At 31.0% G+C, this 26,766-nt stretch overlaps 1 protein-coding gene across 3 annotated transcripts in view; it reads right to left on the bottom strand.

Moving 5' to 3' along the window:
* The window catches only part of LOC118195157 (protein turtle-like), a 1,209,650-nt gene that overhangs the window by 720,824 nt on the left and 462,060 nt on the right, over positions 1-26,766 (bottom strand). For all 3 annotated transcript variants that reach the window (XR_015043000.1, XR_015043001.1, XM_085823517.1), the window contains exon 2: positions 22,992-23,045. Coding sequence is in view for 1 of the 3 variants with exons in the window: in XM_085823517.1 (XP_085679643.1) it covers positions 22,992-23,045 (54 nt within the window). In the remaining 2 variants the exon portion in view is untranslated. The remainder of the gene's footprint in view (positions 1-22,991; positions 23,046-26,766) is intronic.

The raw sequence follows: 26,766 nt of genomic DNA, 5'->3' as shown, positions 1-26,766 counted from the left end.
GGAATATCTGCTGAAATGCTGCAAAGCACTTGGTGTGAAATTAAATATCGACTGGATATTTACGTGCCACAAATGGAGCTAACGTGGAAGTAATTTAATGTTTAAAATTTTGTTGTGTAAAACGTTTAATTTACCTTTTCAAGAAAGCAATAAACATACACTTATCTCATTTTGTTCTTTTTTCTTTCAAACATGAAATGCGCTCAAAGTTTTTTGGAACACCCTGTACTCTTAACCCGACGAATTTCCATTTATCGTTTAAGTAATATAGTTTTTATATCCATCCTGTGGATACAATACCCTTTAAATAATAAGGATATTATTTTTAAAATGAAAAGATTCTCTGAACATATTTGTCATTTGACTACCTAGTTTAAAATAAAACACTATATTTTGACTTCATTGTTTAAATTCTGCAGTCAGGATTTATAAACTGTACTTTCTTTTAGCAGGAAAAGTAGAAAGAAAAATTCTTATTGCTGGAGGCGCAGGCTGCCGAGCATTTTAACTTTCTTAAAAAAACAACCATATATTCAAAATAAATCAAGTTATTTTATGATATAAAACCTACTGAAATATATCGTATTAAATTTTTAAGAATATTCCCTAAGAAAATATATCTTATTTATGGAGTATTTGGTCATTTCGGATATCATATTCTTTGCACAAGTTATTTATTGCGGTATGAACTGCACAATGCTCCAATTCGTCTTGGTTTGTTTAAGGTCAGGATGATAGGGAGTTTTATTTCAAAGATGCTACATATCCTAAAATAAAATGGAAAACAGCTGCAAAGCAAAACACTTTGCATTATTCATTTTGTTCATCAGCAGCACGGCATTCAGAAAATGTGAGACCATTTGCTCCTCTTACAAATATCCTTTTGAAAGTATACTCACTTTATAAGAAGAGTTTAATGTTTATACAGTGCATTCAAATAATTTATTTCTTAATCTATATCTGGATATGCAACACAAGTAAAATACTGCCGTTAGATCATTCAGTTAGTTTCTTGTAAAATAACGTTTTAATCATATGTGAGAATACTCACATACCCGCTTTCTGCAATTTCATTTCGTAAAACTCTTCATAAATGCGCAATCATTAAATATACCCAATTCTCGATTTACCACTGAAATAAAGAGAAGAGGATGTTTGCAATTAATAAAGATACGGTTAATCGAAAAGTAGTTAAAAACAGAGGGAAAATTCCTATATCATAATTAATAGAAAAGTGCTACTAAAATTTTACCTGCATTTTCGAGCTGTTACATTCGGAGAATAATTTCACTTGCTTACATATGTTAAATCAACTATTCAATATTCTCCATCTTTCTGTGTTTTTTGCAACATATACAGTGCTTTTAGCATTTGTTTTACATCGCTGATATATTTCGATAGGAGTCAGTGTGAAACAAAATACAGGGTGTTTATAAATGAATGGTCGGTTTAAAAATTACCCGTGGTAATACTTACACGACAAATGTCCAAGTTTCTCATATGCTACCTCGTGTTTGTTTGTCATGCTTACTCCTTAGCCGCAGCAGCAGTTTCCAAAATGGACGGCAGCAGAAAAAGCTTTCCTGTGTGGTCCGTTTTGAGGTATTCAGATTTGTGATTTCACTGCAGAGTGAGTCTCGTGCACGTTTTCTTTGCGGTGTCCCGCGAGAAAGTGCAAGACCCATTTTTCTTCGAACAAGAAAGTGGGATCGGTGTCTCATTTCTAGACATGTTGGAAACCTGGTTGTTACTCTAGCTGAACACCAATCATGATGATTAAATTTTGCAAATGGACGGTGCTCCACCCCATTTTCACAGTAATGTAAGAGAGCTTCTTAAACATGTTCACCAACGCTGGACTGGACGTGTTGTAACAGCAGACAAAAAACTTCTATCTTGCCCCACCCCATTCGCCGGATTTAACACCATTCAATTTCTTTCTTTTGGGGTTTGTTAAAGACCAAATTTATGTACCGCCAATGCTGATGTCCCTTGAGGAAGCTTGTGATAGGATAAAGCGATCACTGCAGACCGTCACGGCGGACATGTTACACAGAGTATGGGAAGAATTTGATTATCGTGTAGAAGTGTGTGGTGTAACCAAGGGTGCACGTATTGAAGGATTGTGATTAATGCAACAAACTCTTTGGCATCTGTCTCTGCTTATGCTGCAAGATTTGCACATATAAATTAATACATCGATCTATTATTAATTTTTAAAACCGCACGTTTCATTTTTAAACACCCTGTATTAATAAATGAGTTTACTTTTGAGATTGAGAATTTCACTTTTAAAGGGTTATTTGGCAGTCCGTTAAAAGACTGGTGCTCTTCCGCTGAATTGTTTCACTAAACGGAAGCAAACCGAAATTATAATACGGGAAATAAAAATTGTTCCGCTAAAATGATGTACAATATTGTCAAATAATTCACTTTCCCTGGAATACAATACTTATATAATTTCATATTTTACGCTATTAAATTACGTACTGTTGTTGATAAAAAGCTGCTCTCAAACACTACTATGTTACCACCTCTATTAGTCACAATATATTCCCTTACTTTTTTATATTTTCATAGTTACAGTACAGTAAACCAGAGAAGGGGTAAGTGTGCCGTTGTGAGCTTTCATATTTTATTACTTGACTGTTTTGTTTTACGCCCACGGTTGGTGATTGTAACGTTTCAATTGTTCCGTAGTAAACAAATTTAATAGTTGTGGCAGGTCCGGTTAATACTAAAGTCGGTTATTTCGCCCCTCGGATAATACAGACTTGACTGCATGTTGATTATTTTAAATTATGGCCTATACATTTCAATATACTTTTGATTATCTCTGGATGAAAATATTTTCGTATAGTGCTTTCATATTATTTGTATAATCCACGAGTAGCGATCATATCTAAAAAATTTGTAAAAAAATCTGGTGAGGCCAGCAGATGATCTGCCAGTTATGTTTTAATTAACAACGAACTTTAAGTCAAACTGTAGAGAAATTAGGTTATTTCGAAGCAGAAGAGAGGAAAAATGAGCAATTCCAAGAGCGAATGGGGATTAAGGGACCCAATCGACAAATCCTGTTGGTAAAGAATAATCATTCACCACCTTTTTTAGTTCGGGCGCCACTGTAGAGTCATTAAGATTTTTTGATGCGGAAGACATGAAAAATGAGCAATGCTCTCGCGGGCACTCAAACCACGGACTCTGGAATATGCGTCGAGCGTGCTGACCATTACACCACGAAGGCAAGCAAAATAGGCGGGAGAAATACCTTATAAAATGTCAAGTAATACATTCCTTAAAGCTCGTTGTCATTTTAAACATGACATTGGTCGACTGTAAATAAATTCTAATATGTTTACAAACTCTATAGATTTGTGTTAATCATAAATGATTTTCGTTTTTAACATTATGTTCACCTGTACAATAGACAATGATAACTAAGCGTTCTCTTGTATATATCTCATGCTCTTATTTGAAAATATTGCTTCGATTGCAGTAAATCACCCGGTCATGTAGAGTTTCAGATTCACAAATCGATGAATTAAAATTCACAACATTTTTAAAATCAACATATCTTTAGAATACCCCCAAAGACTGTTAATTGTTGCTTTTCTTTGAAGCTTTTCTCAGTTTATGATATTGTGAAGTTATAATTGTACAGATCAATGTTCTTGAAATCCTACTAGATTGAAAAGCGAATTATCGCTCTGTCTGAATTAATGTCAAAACGTCCTGAAAAGGTTAAAATAACCTGCTTATTAAGTCTTTAAATTACTCAGAATGATCCAAATGAGTTCAAATAATCCCCGCCTCTTGTGTATATTTAAAATAACATAAGTTTAATTTCATATTTATGTAATGTAGGGGAAAACTAGATAAAAGTTTCTACTAAGTTACCTCTGTTTTAAAAGGCGTGCTTTTAACGTCGGCTAGCAAACTGCCTAAAGTCAAAAGAACTCTGGTGACAACACATAACTGCAGACTAGGCTACCAAAAGCCCACATTAAAATAATATTCAAAACCATCCACATAAATACTCAAATAGTATTAACACATTCAAAGTCCTTCATTTAAACACTCAAACAACTAATTTGCAGTCTGGTGAGGACTACGAAAAAGATAAGTTATAGTAAAGGTTTAAATCATAATAATTGGTTAATTATGCTCCTTTTCTTAGTGTAATGACAACTTTTTTTCTTTTTAGCTTTATTTAGGAAACATTACGTTATCCTTACTTAAACAGCATAAAATTTAACAACAAAATCTTTAAAAGTAACATACCTGTAGAATTCACATTAAAGTGCTAAGTGTCGTCATACATTTTTATATTCGCTATGCTATTTACATTTACTATACTATTTATATTTGCTATAATACTTCTTTAAAATTAATACATAGCAAAAACATTTGGTGCCAGCATCCTTTTATTTGAAACGTGACAGGACACAAAAGTGAAAACGGACACAAAACTGAGGGTGGAATTTGATGCAGATAACTTGCTTCAGAACGAGAGCACATCTTCTTAATGAGCTTATTCTCGTTGCATTTAGCATAATTCCTAATTAATTCATAAATAATAAGTTTATTAAGTTTGGGATTTTCTTATAATATATTTTTTCGCTAAAATTTGTTCAGATCTTAAAGTAAAGTTATTATTTACGGTTTATCAGTTTAAAGCAAAGTATTATTCTCATAAAGATAAAAGTCTTCAATATTAAAACTGGAAAAATTTGGGTTAAATCTTTTCTATAGTTTTTCTGTAAAAACTGTTTTGGGCTTCACGTAAAATAGCACTTTTATTTATGCATTAAAACCTGTACGGGCTAAACGTTGACACCATTTCCGGTTGTCCAGCTTTACTCCAAATCTAATCAACGCTTTATTTGAAGGCAAAAAGAAAATTTTTGGAAGTTTCATATAAAAAACACTGTGGATGAAAACGTGTTACACACATACGCACAGAGAGACAGACAATAGTAAAAACGTGTTATAGAGACTCTATTACTTTAGTCCGTAGATATTACGTTGCCTACGTATGTTTGCAAGTCGGCGGGGGGATAAAATAACTTATTTTATCTATGATACCCTAGCCACTTAAAGAAATTGTAATGAAACTCGAGATATAAGTGCTGTAAAACTTGTGCTTAAGAATCATGTAAATAACAAAAGCAATCTCTCACAGTTATGATTACATAGAAATAATTTAATAAATCCCCAATAGAAATTTCCACATTTTTGTATTAATCGTGTGAAAGGATCACACTAATAGCATTCAGTAAAACATTTCACCTGATCAAAATGAGTAGCGAAGTATTTTTGAAAAAGCTGAAAAGCTTCATTCTCTATGAACATGAAATGCATTGCTTTATTTCCTATGACAATTGTTACATAACTTATAATAAGGAAGCTTTAAAATTCATTTGTGTCCATTTATATACCCTCTTACATGGTTTCCTTTATTTAATGTTCATGTAGTAGCAATAAACCTGATACTGAAATATCTCACAGCGTGCTGCAATCACTGCTTATTTCCTTTTTGAAAATATTGTATGATTCATGTCTCTGTACACCGATAAAAGCATCTGATATTCAGCTAATTCCGATAATCATTTGATAGGAATGAATTCATACCTACTAGGGGAATTTGAAAATGGTATCAGTACTGGAGATAGCACACAATGACGCATGCCGCTATGTTAGAGTACACTTCTTGTATCTAATTGCTTATACATAGTATATCTATATATTACTATAGTATTCAGTTATATAACGTTTGTAAAAGTAAAATGAATATTCGTTGTTCCTAAATTTACATGGAAGACAACGGCGTAAAATTAAATCCACATAAAATTACATTTGAGCGGCTAATAAGGTAACGAAATTCCAATCACATCCACGAATGATATATTACCTAAATCTCCATAAACTTGTACCTGAATAACTTTCCATTTTGTCTACATCACTGATTTTCAAAGTTCTTATATATCTCACTTAACAGAACATATAACTCGGTCCATTTCTTCAGTCCCCATTCGAAAGGAGAAATTCCGCGTACAACGTGAAAATGAGCTTGCACTGGTATTTCATTATTATTATGTTTTATTTTTTAAACCCAAAAGGGCTATTAGTCTCGAAACTATTTTCACTTTCCATTCAAGTCAATTGCCATTCGGAAAAACATTAATTAACAAACTAAGTTATTTAAAAGCAATTGATGCGGTGCTCGATGCTTAAGACTATTACATTTTTTTTATTTTTTGATCTGATTTATTTAAATTAAAACTGCATTTAATTCACGATATATATACTTAAAACATTAAATACACTTATAGAATTACATTACATATTTTTTAACATTTTAATCACAATATATAGGAAACATATAATGTTCCCTTGTTTGTGTTTAAATGCATATTCATCTAATACTTATAAAATGTTTCACTTTCCACCTGGGCGATCTCTAACAATTTTTTCTATTGATAAACCATATTAAAATTTAGAAGAGCCTTTTGAGTGATTGTTAAAATTAGTGAATCCTTTCAGATTTTTCATTTTGCTTTTGTTTTAGTGTGGCTTAATTTTAGTTTATTTCATTTGATGCAAGATAATCAAGAACATATAATCGATCATATGTTAGCAAAATTGATTCAGGCTGCCGTTTAGTATACCAATTTTAAAAGAAGATGTGTCTTGGTTGTTTTCTACCAACTAAGCATATATGTCAAATACCAACTCGCACGTTAGCTGCGTGCATTCCGGCTTCTGAAGAAACCAAAATGGAGCTAATTTTCTCCAAGCAGGTAGAGTGAGTTCGGTCAGGCAAACCTGAATTTCAATTAACATATCTAGTTTTAAAACTCTCCCTCTCTTGTTTTCAGTTTGTATGATTTTCTGGTGCGAGCCTATATATACGATGTGAATCAAGGGGAACCTAGGACAGAGTTAAAGAAAGCGTTTGTGTTAGTAAAATTAAAATAATTTTCACAAGATTTCTAGTTGTTCATAGCAAACAGTTAATAACTGTTTGAAAGAGATGCATTCATTAAGGATAATCTAAAATCTGCCTGGACCAACTGCAACGCTACACGAAACTTTGTACAGCTCGCGAATAATAATCATATTTCTTAGAAACTTAACATTTTTATCATTCGATTCTTCTTTAAGTAAAATAAAAATAAATTTATAGTACAGTTCGAGTTTGTTAGCTTACAAACTAGATTACTACTTCTGATTTTTTCCAAATCGAGAGAGATATTAATGATCTTAGATCATCCGTCCTCAGCAAGTATCCTCATCATGGAAAAGGCCTCTTCTTACGTGTCACGGACTAGGCCGTTGACGTATTCATGGCTGAAATAATGCAAATTATGTACAATACCAGATGAAATTTTAAATAAATGTACGTGCAAGACTATAGTACATGCAGATTCATTATAGAAATTTAATTTGAGAGAAGCACTTACAAACAAACAGGCAGAATGTTTTATATGCTTGCCGATTTGATGCATAACATACAACAAATGAGCAAAAAGTGGAATCTTAGGAAGAAAGAGTGAAGGGAAAGGAGTTACTGCTTTTTAAGATAAAGTGAAATGGATATTTAAATAATATTAGAAACCTTCACAAACCTTCAGAAAAGCTCTTCTACCTTTTTTATATAAAAAGCATAAGTTTCCGTAAATTAAATTTTTGTTTTCAGCGCGTATCATACGCAGCAAATATATATATTTTTAAATAATGCTTTCCATTAACTTAACAAACGTTATATTTTAGTAATTAAAGAATCAAAATTTCAGCAATAATTTTTTAAGTAAAGCGAATCTGTTGGCTTATTAAAAATGTATAACTTAATTTTTTTACTTATATATATATATATATATATTATCTCTTCTATGTTCCATGCCTGCCGAAAGCAGTCAATTTTTTTTTTCCTTTCAATTTATCTGAATTTCATGATGTGGTTTCATTATCATAAATGAATATGAAGATGAGCCATTTCTATATTTTAAAGCCAAATTTCTTATTTTATCTGCTTTGAAAAAAAAAGGTAGAAACACTAATATAAGTCGGTGTCACGTTTTTATTGATTTTCTCGATCAGTTAATGTTTTATGTTTTGTTTACGTTGTTCTTAAAATTGTTATGAAGTTAGAGAGCAATATCGAAAAATTCTGTTTTTCTAACGTGAGTTTATCTAGATGCAGATATTTTAAACGTCATTCGTCGTACATAAATATATACTGTGGGAAAAGAAAATTGTATTTCTTTAAAAAAATGTATTTTATATAATAATATAATTTAATATAGAATAAAATTTTATCTATTTAATAAATATTTTGTTAAAATTGTAATATTCAACGATTCAAAATAATAATTAGTTTTACAACATTAGACATGTTAGTAACTAAATTTATGCTATAATAATGTTAATGTTTAACTATAATAAATTTAAATATTTAATGCTTAACTTTTTTAAAATACTGCACTTTCTTAAAAAAGTATTAATAAATAAATTTATTTCACAGAAATGATAATGAAGATAAATAATAATTACTGGTTAAATAGCAATTATTTGAATAGATTTAGCTCAAATAAAGAAATTATTTACAAATAACTGCGCAGTTACTTAGCCATTTTGCATATCTCTGAGGTTATACAAATATTAATAAGAAGCAATAATTAATTTGAAACAATTAATAACGAATTCCAATGCAGATATTTGAAAGAATAAGCAATAGCTTTCATGATTACTAAATTTGAGTGTAACACATCTTAAGGGTTGGAAAATTGGTATGTAACATATAGTTTTCCTTTCCGCAAACCAGTATAATAGATTTAATAAGTTAATAGATTTAAAATTCTCGATGAGATATTAGAATCTGATTTTTCAGTTGGATTGGTTGGATTATTTTTTCATCAAAACGTCTTGGAGGCTACTGGCTGATGAGTTAGAATTAATACAGGTGGTTGTTTTTGTAAATCATGATGACGAACAGAAAAGAAACCGCCGTGGAGAAATTCAAAGGACACAGGTTGACAATTTAAGCTGCGGATTCGATAAATCACGAAACTTAGATTAATTAATTTATTAAAAAAATAAATATAAGTAAATAAAATCTTGCGACCAATAATGCAGCGAGAATTTCACCCGGAACGTGAGTTACTCAAACAGCGAGAACTTTACCCAACGTTTCTAGTGCGGTAACGTATGATAAAGCATGTGCTTGTAGCATTATAGAACATAGTACGATAAATATGCAGAGACAAATAGGTATTTTATTTCGCAATAGAAGGCGTGAAAAATGGAGATATGAAGTGCCCTCGCCGAGATTCGAACTTTGAATTTCACGATTGCTAGTCGTATATGCTTCCAATTGCACCATGAGGGAGGAATGGATGAAAAAAATATGTTGTAGTTATATCGAATAACTATGAAATTATATTGACTTGAGTTCAAAATTTCTAATTACTAATTTCATTTCTAATCACTAAAAATTTAATAGAAAAGAAGAATTTGTAAATGATGATTAAAAAAACGATAAATTTTAAAACAAAACTCGCAAATTTAGCCCTGAATAATTCCATGATTTGTAAGGATTTATAATATCCCACCCCCTGATTGTTTTTGTGATGCATATTGAATTTAAATCCCGGTCAACTCATAGTTAATTTTTCATGTTTTTTAATCTAAGAAACCTATTGATCTCAGCAACTGTAGCGATCTATTTAATTCTAGAACTCGAGCATTTCCGAATTCGTTTTTTTTCCTAAGTGGGAGGACTGTGAGTAATTATTGAATTCTCCCAAACGTTCAAAGAAGACAAAATTGGTTCTTAGTATTTCATGCTCCGAATAAGATTAATAGTACCTACAGGATTATTTTTAAGAAAACTTTAATTTTAAAAAAAAAGATTTTAGCAATTAATTTATTCATAAGTTTTAATTATTATTCAGCATTTTAAAATGAACCCTTATTTAGAGGTTTTAAAATAAAGGACACTAGTGTGCATAATATATCGAAAACATATCATTATTCTACATTTCCTTGAGATGCTGAATGTCCTTTTCCAAAATCAAAAGGCAAAATAATCGTATTTTGCAATCTTACATTCTTATCAAGCTGCTTGAAAAGGAATAATTAAAATTTTGAACAAGATTCAATACTGAACGAAATCAATAAAGAAAATCATGAAGTTGCACAATATTAAAAGTAAACATATTTATCTCGCAACTGTTTGTGTCTTTCGATTGCAGCATGCACGTTAAAATTAATGACGTATATTCATACAAACCGAAAAATGTGTACCAAGGTGGAACAAAATGCAATTACGAGAAATAATGGACTATTATTTGCAAAAATGAATGCAATTGGACTAACGAATAAAATTTCAAATATTCAAACTTCATAGTACAACAATTACACAAATGCAAATGGGTAATTACGTCAAATGCGCATTTAAATTTATGACCTAAAATAAGGACTTAATGGATAAGAAGTAATAAATGAAATAAACCCAAAAATAACGCACGCAGTTATTGGAAGCAAAGACAAATTTTGCAGAAAAATACAATCACGTTTAAATAACTGATACTTTTAAGCATATTTCTCTACAAATAAAAATTTAATTTTATAAGAATAAAATTGCAGAATGCTTTAAAGTAATAAGTAAATGAAAAGTATAAACAAAGGTTAGCTGTAAAATACATTTGATAGAGCAGATATATTATAATTACATATTTTATGAGCGACATTAAAAAAAATATTTTTACTTACTTAAACGAAGTAAAAAAGAAGTATTGTAATCGCGAAAATTTTCAGGCACCGTTTTTCGAAGCAAATATCCATTTTTACTGTTATCGAATGCAGTACTGTTATGTAGAACTGCTACAAAATGCTGATGTGAACCTCGTATTTTGGTTGCAATCGGCCACACAAAAAATATATATGTATATTCTTATTGGTTTATGTAAGTTATGAATTAGTTCTTTTTGTTTCTTATTAGTTTATATAAATTATGAATTAGTTCTTTTTGTTTCTTATTGGTTTATATAAATTATGTCTAGTTCCTTTTTAGTTTCTTTTTATTGATATGCATATTCGTGTCGGGGAGGTTTCTGTAGATTTTCTAAGATTTTTTGTAGAATTAATTTTAAAAAAAATTAATTTTTTTAAAGTTTAATTTAATACTAGACTTTACATTGCTTATTTTTCAAAAAACTTAACTGATTTTTTTTCCTTCTAGAACTAAAATTTTTAATTGCTAATTTCTAAAGGTACCACTTTATTGGTATTTCTTTTTGGACATTCTTTGCTTTTGGTTTTGACTTTTATCCTTGCCTGCATGAATGACGAAACACGAATTGAATGATTGAAGAGTTAGGTTTGGAGGCAACTTCCCCTTGATAAGTCTGTCTCCTGCCTGCTCAACAGTCATTCACTTGTGCATTTTTAAAAAAATTGTTTGGATTAATTTTAATTTGCTAAATTAGTGAATTTATTTTCATGATTTGGTTTTGCACTTGATTTACTTATGCTATCTGAATTTAAATGATATTGTAGATTAGTTCGAAAATTAAATCTTTTATATGTTTGCACATTTTTTAATTATTTTAACTTTAAATTTGCTTTTTTACGTATTTATATGTTTGTTAAAATTTAAATTTGTCTAAATTTAAATTTCATTCCTTGAAGCAATGGCGCAAAGAATTAATTAAATTTGTATTTAAACTAAATTTATTAAAATTCAGTGTATTCTTTTAAATATATGTATATATATATCCACTCTGTTTATCGGCTCATTGATCTCAGTTTCTTTATTCTTATATGTTTGTAAATTGCGCATTTTTTGCTTTAAAATAACTGAATTATGTTGTTCTTATCCTCCGGTTAAGGTTTAATATGCCTTTAGTAAATCTGCCTTTAGTAACAATTTAAAAGTTGTTTATGTTTGGCTAAGCCTAATTATTTTTGCCATGGCCGCCATGTTTCTTTACTCTTGAAACTTGGCAGAATAGTCCTTTGTTGCCAATCTAGAGAAACTAAGCTTCGCAACAACAAAGATAATGCCTTCTTTTATTATTGCGAATTAAATCATACTTAATCTTTTCTGGAATTTATTCGAGAAAATAAGTGTTTGATTTACTTCGTAATTTTTAATATAGATATATATTTTTTTAAATTTGAGTTTTTATGTATTTTAGCCTTGCAGAGAAGTAAGGACTAAATTAATTGAATGAGAAAATATTGAATCGTCTGTGAAAAACTGTTTTTTTTTTTGGGGGGGGTGGATAGATTTGTTTAATTTCTTTTGTACATCGTTTTAGATTTATTATAATATTTGAATAGAACGTGTGGCAACGATTAGCTAATTTTTCAGATGTTATAAATTTTGTGCATTCTGAGTTATAAAATGAATGAAATGTAACACTGTTAAGGGAATTTAGCGTAGCGCCAGAGTGTCACTGTGTTAAACAAATATAGTGAATTTTAAATTAGTGCATATTCTATTGTGGTTTATGCGCTATCGACGAAGTAGATTTAATTCAATCCAACAAATTTAAATGAAATGCAAGAAAAAATGCGTATAATTTAATATTCCGTACAAGGAAGTCATGTGGTGTACACATCGGTTTTTTTAATATTGTAATCCTGAGCAGGCAATCCCAGAGCCTTTTTATGTGACGTAATTAGCATATACTTGCTTAAAAATTCACGATTTCATTGAGAATTATAAATTACGCGATGATTCAAACTTACTACAACTTTTTTAATTTTATAACAAAACATCCGATATTTATGTAAGTTGGTAGTCATCTGCGAAATTGCAGCTATATATTTAAGTATATAATCGTATGTTACAGTTTTGTTTTCATGCAAAATATCGCTTTTAAAGAAGCAATGGATGGAAGGCTATGTTTGTATTCTTTCCAAAGAAAATTAGTTATTAAACACGTTGCGAAAGATCATGGCTTTTCGATATCTAAAGCTACGATAGGTAATGATGTCAACAATAAAAGAAGGAAAAACGTCATAATTTAACATCGTGCGGAAAAATTGTTCTATACGTGTTCAAGGAAAAAAACGTAATGTTTTGTGTATTGCAGACGTAAGATATTTAATGTTAAAAGGAATTCCGCTAGATCAAAGAACAGCTACAAAATCATTACAATGCTCAGTGTCAATGTATGCTCATTAATTATGATTTGAATTTGAAGAAACATAATGTGTATCGTCGTTCTACACGACATACCGCTGAACACAGACGCTGCAGAATTATTTATGAGAAACCCTTGCCCAAACAAAAATGGAAAAATCTTGTGACAATAAACGAAGCTTGATGAGTGTACTTAAATGTATGCAATAAAAAGAGATATTTTTAGTATCACCAAAGAGGATAAAAAAACTTAAAACATGGTTCAAGGAATCTAAAGAAACTTTTTCTAATGGATTTATGATTATTGGTGGTTTTTCATATAACGGCAAATTAAATATAAAGACAATGGTAAACCTCTTAAGAGCAACTCTACGTGATATGAAAAACATGTTTTATATCCAATTTTCAAATATGAAATACCTTCTGCTTACACACAGTGCGACCAATCAGTAGAAATGCGTCAAGACAAAGCATCCAGCGACACGTCAATATCAACTGATAATTTCCTAATAAAATTGGAACAAAAAACGGCTATCAAGGCCGTACCCTTCATTCATATCTCTACTAAATCTCCTGATCTAACATCAATGTATTTTTGCCCTTTTGGACTTTTGAAAAGCGGGTTGTACAAACATCGACCCTACAGCCTTCTTAAACCTTGAAAAGCTGTTCATGAGCTATGGGATAAAATACCTCTTCTGATACTATAAAAGTCTTTATTGTGTTGGAAATTACGGTTTATAAAGATATTGAAGAATAAGTATTATCAAATATAACATCTAAACCATAAAAATGTTAGGTAAAATATTCCTAATATGTTAGGTAAAATATGTATTTACAATGAAAATCGCCTAAAAATTGTGCAAACAGCCTCTATACACGTTTCTGAATTACGTATTCAGAATTTGTGTGTTCGAGGATTTGTAGCAGAACTTCTGGCACTGGAGTTGGTATTTATATCCTCAATATGGTTTATTCACTATTGTTGTGAGTATCGTTTTTCTCTTGTTATGGTTTATTCCATTTTTCTGTACTAAACAGAACAATTCTATAAATTTAACCGTGACAAGTATAATATTGTATCTGTCATTGGCATGAGCCTGGAGCTCGTCGTTTTGTTGTTGGTGCTGAGACCACCCGAGAGTCAGATTCCGAGAGTTTCATCCTTTCTTACCACGCCACCAAGCCGCTCGAGAGTAAATTTTGATTTGCCGTGCATTTTCAGTGCCAGCAGAGGCTCAGACACTATACAAACACCCGTACCGTCTCAGAGATTCGAATCTGAGAGAATCCAACGAACGATGCAGCTCCCAGCATCACTAGCCAGTGTACCAATCACGGCGAATATCGCTTTCTAAACAAATAACCACAGTTACATCCTCTGCATCATCTGAATTGTTTGTTTAATCTCGAATGTTCAAACACAAAAACAAAATTCTCTTGGTGTATTATGAAACAACAACTTATCCATACCATGCTTACAGAATTTAGAAATCGACAAAATTTTGAACCTTTTTTTCCCACTGTATACAGTTTTTCTTTAAATATTCATTAAAACGTTTTCGAAACAAAATGGGATAGGTATCTTGCATGTAATTTCATGTATAGTTTTACCTAAATAAATTGTACTGCGGGAAAAAACCCATGAAACAAATACTATTAAGACAAAGAAACAAATACTATACTGCGAAGTAAATTGTTTTTCATCTTTAACTACTAAACTTGGATTGCAATGAAAGCTTATGATTGGACCTTTAATACTTGTATGTCTTTATCCCAGAATGCTATAATAATCTCAATGATTAGAAGCACTGCACTGTTGTGGCCAGCTGGGTATTATCAATGTTTATCCCCTTCATATTTCAGTTATGAAATTATCTATAAAATTTGAATTCCCAAAGTGGGATTATAATGTAAATATTTTACCTTCTTGTCAGAATTTCAAATACTCCTAAATTATCTGTCATTTCTTTTGCGTGTACAAAGTGAATCACGGCTTCGTGAATCAAATTATGTTGCAAACTAAACTGAAAACACTTATACTTACACAGGTGAATATTTAATGTTAAATATTTTACATTTATATGCAATAGATAAAAAACGATTACTTTTAATTTTCTTTCTTACAGGTAAAGATTTTCTTTTGCATTTTTCATCTAGAAATAATTTTATTTAAGGTAGTTACTTTAAAAATCTGGTGACTATTCCTAGTATTTTCCTACTAGATCCAGCATATTTTTCAAAAACATTTATTCATCTTGTATTTTCTTCTAGTTATTTCGTTTATCATTAGATTTAGCATTTTCCTCTTGTGAATTATAGCAATGAAAATAAAATGAAGGAGAAGGAAGCATATCAGTTTGTACTTCATGAGCTAAGCAAATGTTTTTAAATGCAATACAACAAAATCTTCTAAGTAAAGCGCACACTCTATGCTTAACATTCACCATTCCTAGAGATTTAATTATTCATGAAATTTATGAATAGGGATAAGCTTCTTCTTTTAGACTAAAATTGATGTTAGGTTTCTAATTGTTTTAGATGGAAATAAAATTAAATTGATCATAAAATATGTGACAAAATCTGAACATTTTATAATTAACATGTCCCAAAAAGAAATATTCAGCGAATAATATTCCATGTTTAAGCATGGATGATGAATCCTGAAATGCATAGATATATTTTACATTAGAATATCACATATTTTGAAATACCTATTGAGGACTGGAAAAGCAAAACAACAATGCACAAGAATTCCTGGATATTTGGAATAAAAGTTTAGACACGAAAATTCTGCAGGAAAGCAAATGTTTTCATCACGTAAGAATGCTACTCGTGAACAGAACATGAAAAAAAAAAAAATGTTTCCATTTGCTACAATAAATAAAACTAAATTAAGAAATTAAATTACAAAATGCTTTGGAGAAAGACATATAGTTTTTTAAAAAAGGGGGAAAATAAAACATTCATCAGTGACAGATTTCGTTACTTTATAAGAACCAAGTAATTTATCAAAATTTCTCTTTATATATGTTTGTAAAAAATACTTCGTAAATAAATTGTAATTGATTATCAAAGCATCATATTTAATTTTTTTTAAATCCATGAAATTTTTTGATTAAAAACCTATGCAAATTAAATTAAATTAAAATATACTAAGTAAAACACATATTCTGTCTCACATGTTAAAAATTTACAATGCTAAGACACAATAAAAAGCCGAACAAATACTAATTCAGAAGTCAAACAACAAAAATCAGCGTTATATTTTCAAATTTTCACAGTACTAGTTTCGATGGTTTTACCGAACCGCCTACTCAGCTGCAGAAACGCAAATGAACAAGATAGGATATAATGATCAGATAAGAAAGCCTGGACAAGAGTCAAGCTATTGACTGGCGCCGTCTGTTGATGAAACCAGAACTAAAACATAATTTCTTTAAAGGCTGAAGGCAAAGATGGATTGGAATTAGGGTCGTTAACTAAAACAGAAAGTTTTTTTGAATATGAAATGCCTCTAGAAATTCCATTTCACCAATGGAAGATGTCTTTTGAATAATTTTGGCAGCAGAAAAATTGAAAGTGAGATTTTCGGACCAACAATGTTGGGCAACAGAAGACTTCTGTGTTTCCTTTTTTCTAACATATGCCTCATGTTCCTTGACGCGAAATTTTAAGGCTCTCTTAGTTTGGCCAATGTAAATTAAACCACACTGGCAAGGAATTCTATAAATACCCCAGGAATTCATATCCGAAATGAGGTCCTTGAGTATGGAACTCGGAATTTTATTGATGGGAGAATAAACGAAACGAAAGTTAAATTTCTGCAAAATATGGCTTTATGGCTAATTGATGGAAAGAAGGGAATGCCAACATAATTTTTACAATCTCTTAAAACAAGAATTTGCCTTTCGGTGTGTTGGGTTGAGAATTTTTTAACTGCTTGATTAATAATGTTGGGTGAAAAGCCCCTGCCAATAGCTACTGCTTTCAAATAATTTATTCTTCATCAATAGATAGTTTGGAAAAGCAAACCTAAAGAGCACGGAAAACATAAGAATAAAATGAAGCTAACTTTTGTTTAGTCGGATGACATGATTTGAAGTGTGGTGGAAGACAAACCGACGAAGGTTTACCGCAAACCGAAGTGCTGAAGTTGGATGTGTTACGTGTGACCAGAGTGTCGAGAAACGGAAGAGAATTGCAAGTCTTAAGTTCAAAAGTGAACTGAATAGCAGGGTCAATAGAATTCGTTGTTGAGAGAACTTTATTTAAATCATCTATATAACCTTCAAACAGGGTAAAATTATCGTCTACATATCGGAACCATACCGGGAAGTTTAAAGTTTCAAACAATTTTGATTCATAATAATGCATGTAGATGTCAGCCAGGATGGAACTGAGGGGCCTTCTCATGGCTAATCCCTCAGTTTGCTTGTAATATTTATTTTGGAAAACAAAATGTGTTTGTTTCAAACACAGTTGAGTGAGAGAAATTAGTTCATCAATTTCGATGCAAAAGAAATGAAATTCACGAAGTCTGGTCCAACTTCGCCGGAGTAGGTCCGTGTCGTGGCGTTAACCATAGGAGGAATGGGTACCAACCCCGCGGATGTATTCTGTATCTAATACAAGTTATATTAGGACATTCAAAGAATATTTGAGGAAAATTAGGATTGCAGACTTTGTGTATAAACACATATAAATATATTATATACAATGTGGACATACATATTATATACAATGTTGGTTAGTTGGGGGGACATGAAGGAGTACTATATGAAGTAGTCTAGATGTATATAAAGGAAATGTTTATATTTAGAATAACACTATGTGGTATATATTTTTTATAGTGATGTGCATGTCTTGACGTATTAGTCTATCTCTTGAGATAATAGTAAGGCTACACTTCGAGAGGAGGATCCGTTTATTATAGCACAGTAGTTTCATGTATGGTACAGTTCTTTTAGAGCACAAGGATTAGACTTCGTGTTTCTGTCACGCCCACTTCGAGCAATGGGTTTTACAATATGCTGTTGACAAGCAAACACCAAAGTGATCGGGATGACAAAGGGTTCATGGCTCGTTAAGAATTCTGTCAGTGATGAGCTATTCCTAAATAGTTCCATTTTTACTTTAACAGAAACGAAAGACACGTTAGCCCGTCTATCTAGATGGCTTTGCTCATGCCATATACTTATAAGATACACATTTGTAATGTTCATGAGATACGACAGTGGGATTAGGGTGGCTGTTCTGACGTAGTTACATCACTGATAGCTTTCTTTGCAATCTTATCAGCAAGTTCATTCTCCTGTATTCCAGTGTAGGTGCAATACAGAAAGGGGCGTTTTGATGTTGGTTATGCTAGCAAAGCTTTTCTGACGCTATATATGAGAAAGTTTCTACTACACGTGACTGCAGTTGCTTCTAGGCTTGACGCCGAGTCTCTGTAAATGTTTATATGAGCTTGATAATATTTGGCATAGCTTAATACTGCTTCAAGAGCCAACAACTCTGCTTGAAAGATTATGTTGCGATTGCCCAGTATACGCTTTCATGTAAATTTGATAGAGATATGGGTATAATAGAAAACACTTCCTGTACCACTGTTTGCTTTCGAACTATTTATACAGGGTGAATCAGTACAGCCGTGACAAACTTTCAGGAGAGACAGAGTATACCTAGACAATGAGAAATCACACAACAATGCATGGTCGGAAACGCTTTCCTGTGGCGGTAGTGACGACACAAATCACAAGAAAGGAAAGACACGAACAAGGTGAGGAAACATGCTTAGTACAACGCAACCAGCGGGGCGACTTCCGACCTAGCTATGCTACCTTAACGGAATTAAGTGCCACCCCGCCGAACTTAAAGTTTACCTTGTTGCGACTCCACAGAGCAAGGGCATACAAGGCAGTACTATTACGGTCCCTGCTGAGCCTTACTCTGTCCCGAGATCCCTTAGGCCTTCTGTGAAGTGTGTTAGTACGCTCCTGTGGTTGAGACTGCCTAGGTACAGATCCTAACAAGTACTTCCCAGGCATACACTTGAGTCAACTCCCAGGGGGAACATGCTTAGTATAGCATAAATAAAGAAGTAAGAACGAAAACTGAAAGCAATTGTCATCAAAGAAGGTGTTCGAAATTGCAAATCCGGAATTTGATGCAGGTTTCACATCTCCAGTGGATGGAAGATGCATGACATACGGTACTTGCATCATGTTCTGAGGTTGTAATTTCAAATAAAACTAAAAACAAACAAAACTAAAAAGAAACAGTTTTTCACAGACGATTCAGTATTTCTCGTTCAATTAATTCAGTTCTCACTTCGCGAAAAGGCTCAAAATCCCTATATTAAAAATTACGAAGTAAATTTTAAACACTTATTTCCTCGAAAAATTCCAGAAAGGATTAAGCATGATTTAACTCGCAATAATAAATGAAGGCGTTATCTTTGTTGTTGCGAAGCTTAGTCTCTCTAGATTGGCAACAAATCTACTATTCTGCTGTTTCAAATGTAAACAAATATTTCCGCCATGTTATTTAAAAATTAGGCTTAACCGCACTTAAACAGCTTTTAAATTGTTGATAATTCTACAAATATTGCTTGCAGATTTCCTAAAGGCATAAAAACCTTAATCGGAAGATAAGAACAGCATAATTCAATCACTGTTAAAGTAAAAATGCACAATTTACAAACATATAAGAGTAAACAAACTGAGATTACTGAGCCGGGTAACAGAAAGGATATATATATAAATATATTTATATACGTTTGGTGCGGCCGATTGCAACCAAAATACGAAATGCACATCTACATGTTATAGCAGTCCTATATACAAAATTTCAACGTTCTGAGGCTACTCGTTTTTTGAGTTATGCGAGATACATAGGTACGTACAGACGCCACGAAAACTTCTCTTCAGAATTCATTTTAAAGCAGTTTTATAACTTTTTTGTGAGGAAAAGAGACTTTTAGTTTGTCCTTACGTACATATGTCCCGCAAAAGCATCGTTAAATTACATTCAATAGCGGTCAAAATGGATATTTTCGTTGAAATATGCTGCCTGAAACTTTTTGCAATTACAATGCTTCCTTTTTACTTCGTACAAAGAAGAAAACACATTAACAAAACATACTTCAATTTAAATTTTAAATTGTTCATTATTATTTTTTTTTCAGTCTCAGATTTATTGTATCTGCGAGTGGAAATTTAGAATGCAGTTTATTTCAAGGGCCCGAATAGAGCCGCCATAAATTTATAAATTCATATTTATTTGTATCAAAAATGAATATTATATTTATTTAAAGAAGAGGACATGCTGTAGTTATTTAAGAACAATACCGGTATAAAAGGATATTAGTTTTAAAGCGAAATAATTTATTAATGCATAAGAAAAAATAGAAAATGTTGGCAGACAACATTTTTGTAGATTTTATACACTGTGCTTAACTATACAAAAAGGAGAAGCCTTATAAATTATATATATATTATGCATGTATAAAAATAATACCCAATATATGAAATGGAATAAAAATTCTTATGTTTGGGCTAAAATAAGCAAGTATTCTGTAACACAAACCCTTTTATTCTTTGCAGCGAATTCCCTACAGGGAATTTTCTGGAAGGGAAAATGTTATAAATCTTGGAGGTTGACAAGCAGCGCCATTTGTAGAAGGTGGCAAAAATTGTAGAATGGAGTTCCGCTGGATGCTCAACAATCATTACAAAGATATGTCGGTTGTTTTTTTCTTATTCCTTTTGAAAGCATTATTATCCTTGTTTTTTATTCAAGAGACTTTTCCTTTTATTCATTTTTATTTGGTCCTTTTATTCATTTTTATTTGGTTATCTGTTCTCAAATTGGGTCAGGATATCTTTTACAAAAAACTCACATTCGGAAATTTTGAAATTTTTTCTTTTTTCCTTATTTTGGTGTTTAATGCGAGATAAAACTTTTCACATTTGGATTGAAATATTGGTCTTCATAAATTGTAAGCTTTTTCGATAAATGAATATTTATGGACATTTGTAAATTATTATATATAATCCCTCTGCAAAGCTTAGATATTTAACGTCCTTCTCAATATATAAATTGTTTTTCATAAAGATTGATTTATTTCGCCTCTTAATAATAATAAGCAGAAATTCTTACTCAGAACTTATATCGGGAAGTTTCATATAGGAAATCGATTTTAAATTCTAATCAAATTTTGCCTAAATATCATATTCTGATTGACTAGAAGAACTTAATATTCTATACATATTTGATATGATTACGTACCTATAAAATAAGTCTTTTCACACAAGTCTAATGGTCGGGATTGAAAAGCGTCTTTAGAATAAACGAGAATAAAGTATAAATGCAGTGCTGCATTCCCAAAATTTATAAATGTTAGGTGTTTCGTTCTATTCTTACCACTGAATATTTATCAACAATAAAGCTTCACAGCAGAATGTTCCATCATTAAAATTAAAGCCTTCTCAAATTCATCGAAATCAAAGCTGTCTGCTTTGCTTGCCTTCCCAGTATCATAAAAATATATAAAATCATAATTATACAGACCATATTTACAAATCCTGGTTCAGGATAATGGATTTAGATTACCAAATTCGCCCCACAGATATTTTTAACTCTATGGATATGGAAATCTCTGATTTCTATGAATAAATTAACAAAGATTTAAATAAATGTGGATTGAGCATATGAAAGGAAAAAAAAAAAAAAACTTTAAACTAAATGATGAAAACTGGTGAGAGGTGAAATACTTGTGGTATCAATATAGAGATCAGATGTGTCAGATTTCTGAATTATTTTGCAGTAAAGCAAAAAAAAAAAAAAAAAAAAAAAAAAATTCAGAAAATATTTTTTTCTTAGAAACGTAAATTTTGAAAATTTTAAGCATGAACAATGTTAAATATTTGATTAAATTATGTCGGAGAAAAACTATCGTACTTGTAATATTTTTATTAATGGAGAGTTATCGTTTCCATTGAAAAAGTAGTCTATTCATAAGTATAAAACTGGTACAATGAACCACAAATCCTATACAGCAAATAAAATATATTTTCCAGTTTACTAAAATTGTTTTACTAAATATATTTTCAGAAGGCTTATGATTTATAGTCTCTTCTACTTAATATCTGAAAGTTTGGGTTTGAGTGGAATTTTTAAACGAAGCTTTGAAAAAAAAAATGAAACGTTTAACACATTTAATTATACTCGATAATAAAATCATTATTAAAAAAATTTGGCCTAAAAATTTAATCAACTTTTATTTAATGTTTTAGTCTAATCACTACACGGGAACATATTAAAATAAACTTTAGTTAATTAGAATCATTTTAAAATACTTACACAAACGGAAAAAAAACTATGTTTATCGTTCTTAAAATAAAAAGCAGCGAATGATGAACGTTGCTGATTTATTAAAATTTAATTTCATTCTTATCTAATAAAACTGGAATTAATTTTTCTGTTTTCTAAAATTTTTAGTGACCTAATATTCATGACATTAGAAGCTGCCATTTTATCTAACCTTACTGATAAGAGAAGAAACATTTGTAACCAATATATTAAGCTCATTTTACTAATACAATCATAGGTATAGATATTTTTATTAGCTCTAAGGTATTTGAAAAATAAAAAAAGAAAAGGACATTTTATTTCGAACCGTGAATAAAAGCGTTTGATAAAGTTTAATAATATTCCAGATATCTTCAGGAATAACTTTTGTAAAAATAAATCTCTGTAAGTTGGGACTTAATTACAATGATTATATTAAAAAAATATATCTCCTTAATTTGAAATCAGAAAATACACTTACCCACAATAGGTTTCTTTGGTACTCTTGGAGTAGCTGTTCCCAGGTTGAGTACGCCTATAATATGAAAAATATATTTACACTAGGGCTACTCGCATTATCCAAATACCAACTAAGCAAATAACATATTCATTAATCGTAAATTTAGAACGAACTGGAAATCATGTAAAAATTAAGAGAAAGTATCAAAAGAAAATAGAAATGAATCACATAAAAATTGTCCAGAATATGAATAAAAACTAATTTCATAATTCATTCTGTGTTCCCTTTATGCGAATTAATTTCTGAAATTAAGTTGCAGAACTTATTAAGACTTTAAGAATCGAAATCAAACATCACTTGTAACCTAACATTAGCCTCGGATATTGCAGTTGGTAGCTAGTTGTATTAACCACTTACACCACTGGAAGACAGGCAGCGAAATGCGATCATTCTTATGAAGTTATTAATAATACCTATCCATGTAGGTATCATTAAATTTTGCGAAGTCAGTGGATGTGATAAATCAACTATTTGCTAACCGGGCTTCGAACCACATCTATATTTTATTTTATCTCTTTGTTGCAATTCTAATAGTATCATTGTAAATCTGTTTATTTCTTGACATGGACGATCATGAATTAATAATATTAATAATAATGTACAATATGTACATTAGAAAAAAAGCAATCATGTTTCACCGTTTTGGTAAGAAATACATTTCACAACAAAATAATTATTTAAAGAGCTGAGTAAATTGTATTGACATTTGAGTTTTCTAATTCTTGAAATATATATTCAGTTTAATTAGTATATGAATATAAACGTTTTCTATTAAAGAATACATACTGTCACATATCTACAGCTATCATGAAACCAAAATTTACAAAAGCACACATGTTTCCAAAACCATGTCCTTGAAGACATAAATTGTACAGAAAATGCAAAATACTGACATTCGAAAAGCTCGATTTAGGAATTTAGCATAGTCAGAATATCAGATATAATAGGTAGGTTGCACTGAATGTCACTCATGTATTTCTAGGTGTAAGGGTATTACAGTCACAATTTGAAAAATGCAACAAATATTAAATAGAAATAAAAGCAAACAGTAAATAAAAACAAGAAATAAATAGCAACAAAGAATTTATGGTATTAGATAAAACAAAGAATTTTAAGGATACTTTATAAGGCATTTTTCTCTCTCCTATCCGAATTCCTTCGCGGTGTAACTGAAAACACATGCGGCTAGAACCCAGGAAATCCGGAGTTCAAATCCCGGTGAGAGCATTACATTTCTTTCATGTATCCTGCTCTTATAATCCAAATGAATTTACAACTCGATGAATGAAAAAATGCACACTGATCAGTGAAGCTCTTATAATTAATTATATACAGAATGTTAAACAGTGATCATATGTCTAACATCCAAACAAATTTATTTAAAATACTTATAAGCATGTTTCATTATTTTCCTTTACTAAATCAATGAACGAGCTATTCATAATAAAAGATTCACAAGTTATTTTCTCATTAGCAACCATGCTCTTCAAATACAAAGTTTTATAGGAAACTAAAGGAGGCATTTGAGCTTGATTCTCAAGAGAAGCAAGTGGAAAGGAAATTAATACATAAATCTGAATTTGCTTTGAGTTTAGAAACTAAATATTGGTTTGGAGTTTGAGGCGATGTGTGAAGCCTGCATTTTAATCCATTTCATTAAAATTTCACGAAATGTTAAGAACAGTTTCGCGTTCCTCTAAATACTAATATTTTAACTTCCTTTAATATATTTTGCAATTACAATCTTAAACGTATAGAGACATTTCAAATTATGGAATGATATTTATAGCGTGAAAATAAGGATAATACACTTTAGGTACTTATTCATATTACTATCAAATCAAATTTGTGGGGAAACGTTCGAGCGTCACCGTTTAACAAAAGTTAATAAGATCTAGTAGCGATTCAGAATATCTCATTTTATATTGGCTGGAAAAATGAGGATAAGAATTTGAATCCCATTTGAATCTCAAATCCTTATGAAACCGAAATACAAAATTATACTACATTAAAAAAATAATATTTGTTGTCATTGTGACTTATCCCACCCGATCGAAAGTAAGAAAAAAAAGCCAAAACTGCGTCTCTCGTTCGCAAGAGTCTTGAGCATTATATAGGTGACACTACGACTTTGCTCAGTTCCGGCCCCCATTTTGATGCAAAGCACTACAAAGGGGCGGGTCCCAGGGTCTTCTACCCCTCTTCTCCTACCACCAACTTTTCGAGAGGACTTTCGGCCTCCATGGCGCACAGATACTCTAATTTTACATGGGTTCTTCGGTACAGCAGTCAGCGTTGCTAGCCTCTATCTCGGTTGGGTGGTATATACTATTTAATTCAGAATTATTTTGTTTATTTTCTAAGACAGATTTTATAGAAAAAAATTTTCTTTCAAAAGAGCAGCTATTATATGTAAAAAAATGGAAGCATGCTTTTAAGATAAAATCTGTTTCAGCAAGCGAAAACGAAACAATACAGATGATATTCAATACAAATATAACAAATACTGAAATCTAACTATTCAGCAAGGAGCACAAAACAACAAACACTGTCACGAACCATTTTCCCGTCTGGGTGGCACTTAAGGTAATATAAAGCTTTACATTTAATATAGTAGGAGCAAATCTGAAATATGAAATAGTTAGCTTTGAAAAAAATATATAATATTATTGAAGAAATGCAGAATGTTAATGAAAGACAAAGTAAAATTTTTTCAATCAATAAAACAGTTTCTCATCTTGAGGATGGTTTTGTTTTAATATCAACATTGGTCTTAACTCTGTAGACTGAATTAGCGCCGCTAGTTGGTGCAGCGTTGGGTAAGGGTTCAAAAATCAGAGAAGGCTTGGATGTTTGTTAATATGTATTTTTCTTTGCAGCATGCAGGCACAACTATCATAGTGGATATTGAAATATTAATATAAGGGATTTTACAGTGTACAGCGTAATAGATAATAAAACAAATTCCAAATTTGGGCTTCTAGATGGCCGTATTCTGGTGGAAACGTACACTTCAAAATCTGATGGCTCTAGGCTATCACAAAGCGAGAAACATATATACATTTATGCTGATTCTTCATTATCTAATTTATTTAAATATAATACAGGGCTGTAATATTTGGTGGCAATAGTCTGAAAAGTGTACCGACATTTAAAGTTTTCAACGCAAAATGCTAAAACGAAATTAATTGCCCTTCTGGGCTAACTGCCTTTGGGCTCAAAAAATACCTAATTACTCTACACTACCTTCGTCTAGATACTGAAAAATCAGACTGCGGTTTGGAATAATATGAAATATGAAGCAGATACATATTACTTCTGATAATAGCTGCGAAGCAAATATCCAATAAATACATTGACAAACTAACAAAATAGATATCTATAAAGTTGGTAGCTCTTCTTTTCTTCGTGATTTATTAATGTAAAAGAATTTGAATTCTGATATTCCTTTTAAGAAGTGTAAATATAAACTTTCAGACATATCTGCTCTTTCATTCATAATCACAAAAATATAATTGCTTAGAAATCAAAACTACTAATATTTTCCTTATTCGGTTTACTTCAGATTGAACGGGAGCAATTTGCTCTTTGTCTTAGCTCAATTAGTGAAAATTAAATCCAGTATACCGTATCGGTTCGTAAGTGCAGCCAAGAGTGCAGACGTTTTAGATACTATACTTCTAAGAAGAAATATTGAATGTAAAATCTGATAATAAAATTTCTCACACCATCAAAG

This window comes from Stegodyphus dumicola, chromosome 9 (genome assembly GCF_044657685.1).
Source record: "Stegodyphus dumicola isolate Sdum_Otavi_A_Nest chromosome 9, ASM4465768v1".
In the NCBI taxonomy this organism is placed as follows: Eukaryota; Metazoa; Arthropoda; class Arachnida; order Araneae; family Eresidae; genus Stegodyphus; species Stegodyphus dumicola.
The sequence above is the reverse complement of the archived record's forward strand: the minus strand, read 5'-3'. Positions and strand labels throughout refer to the sequence as shown.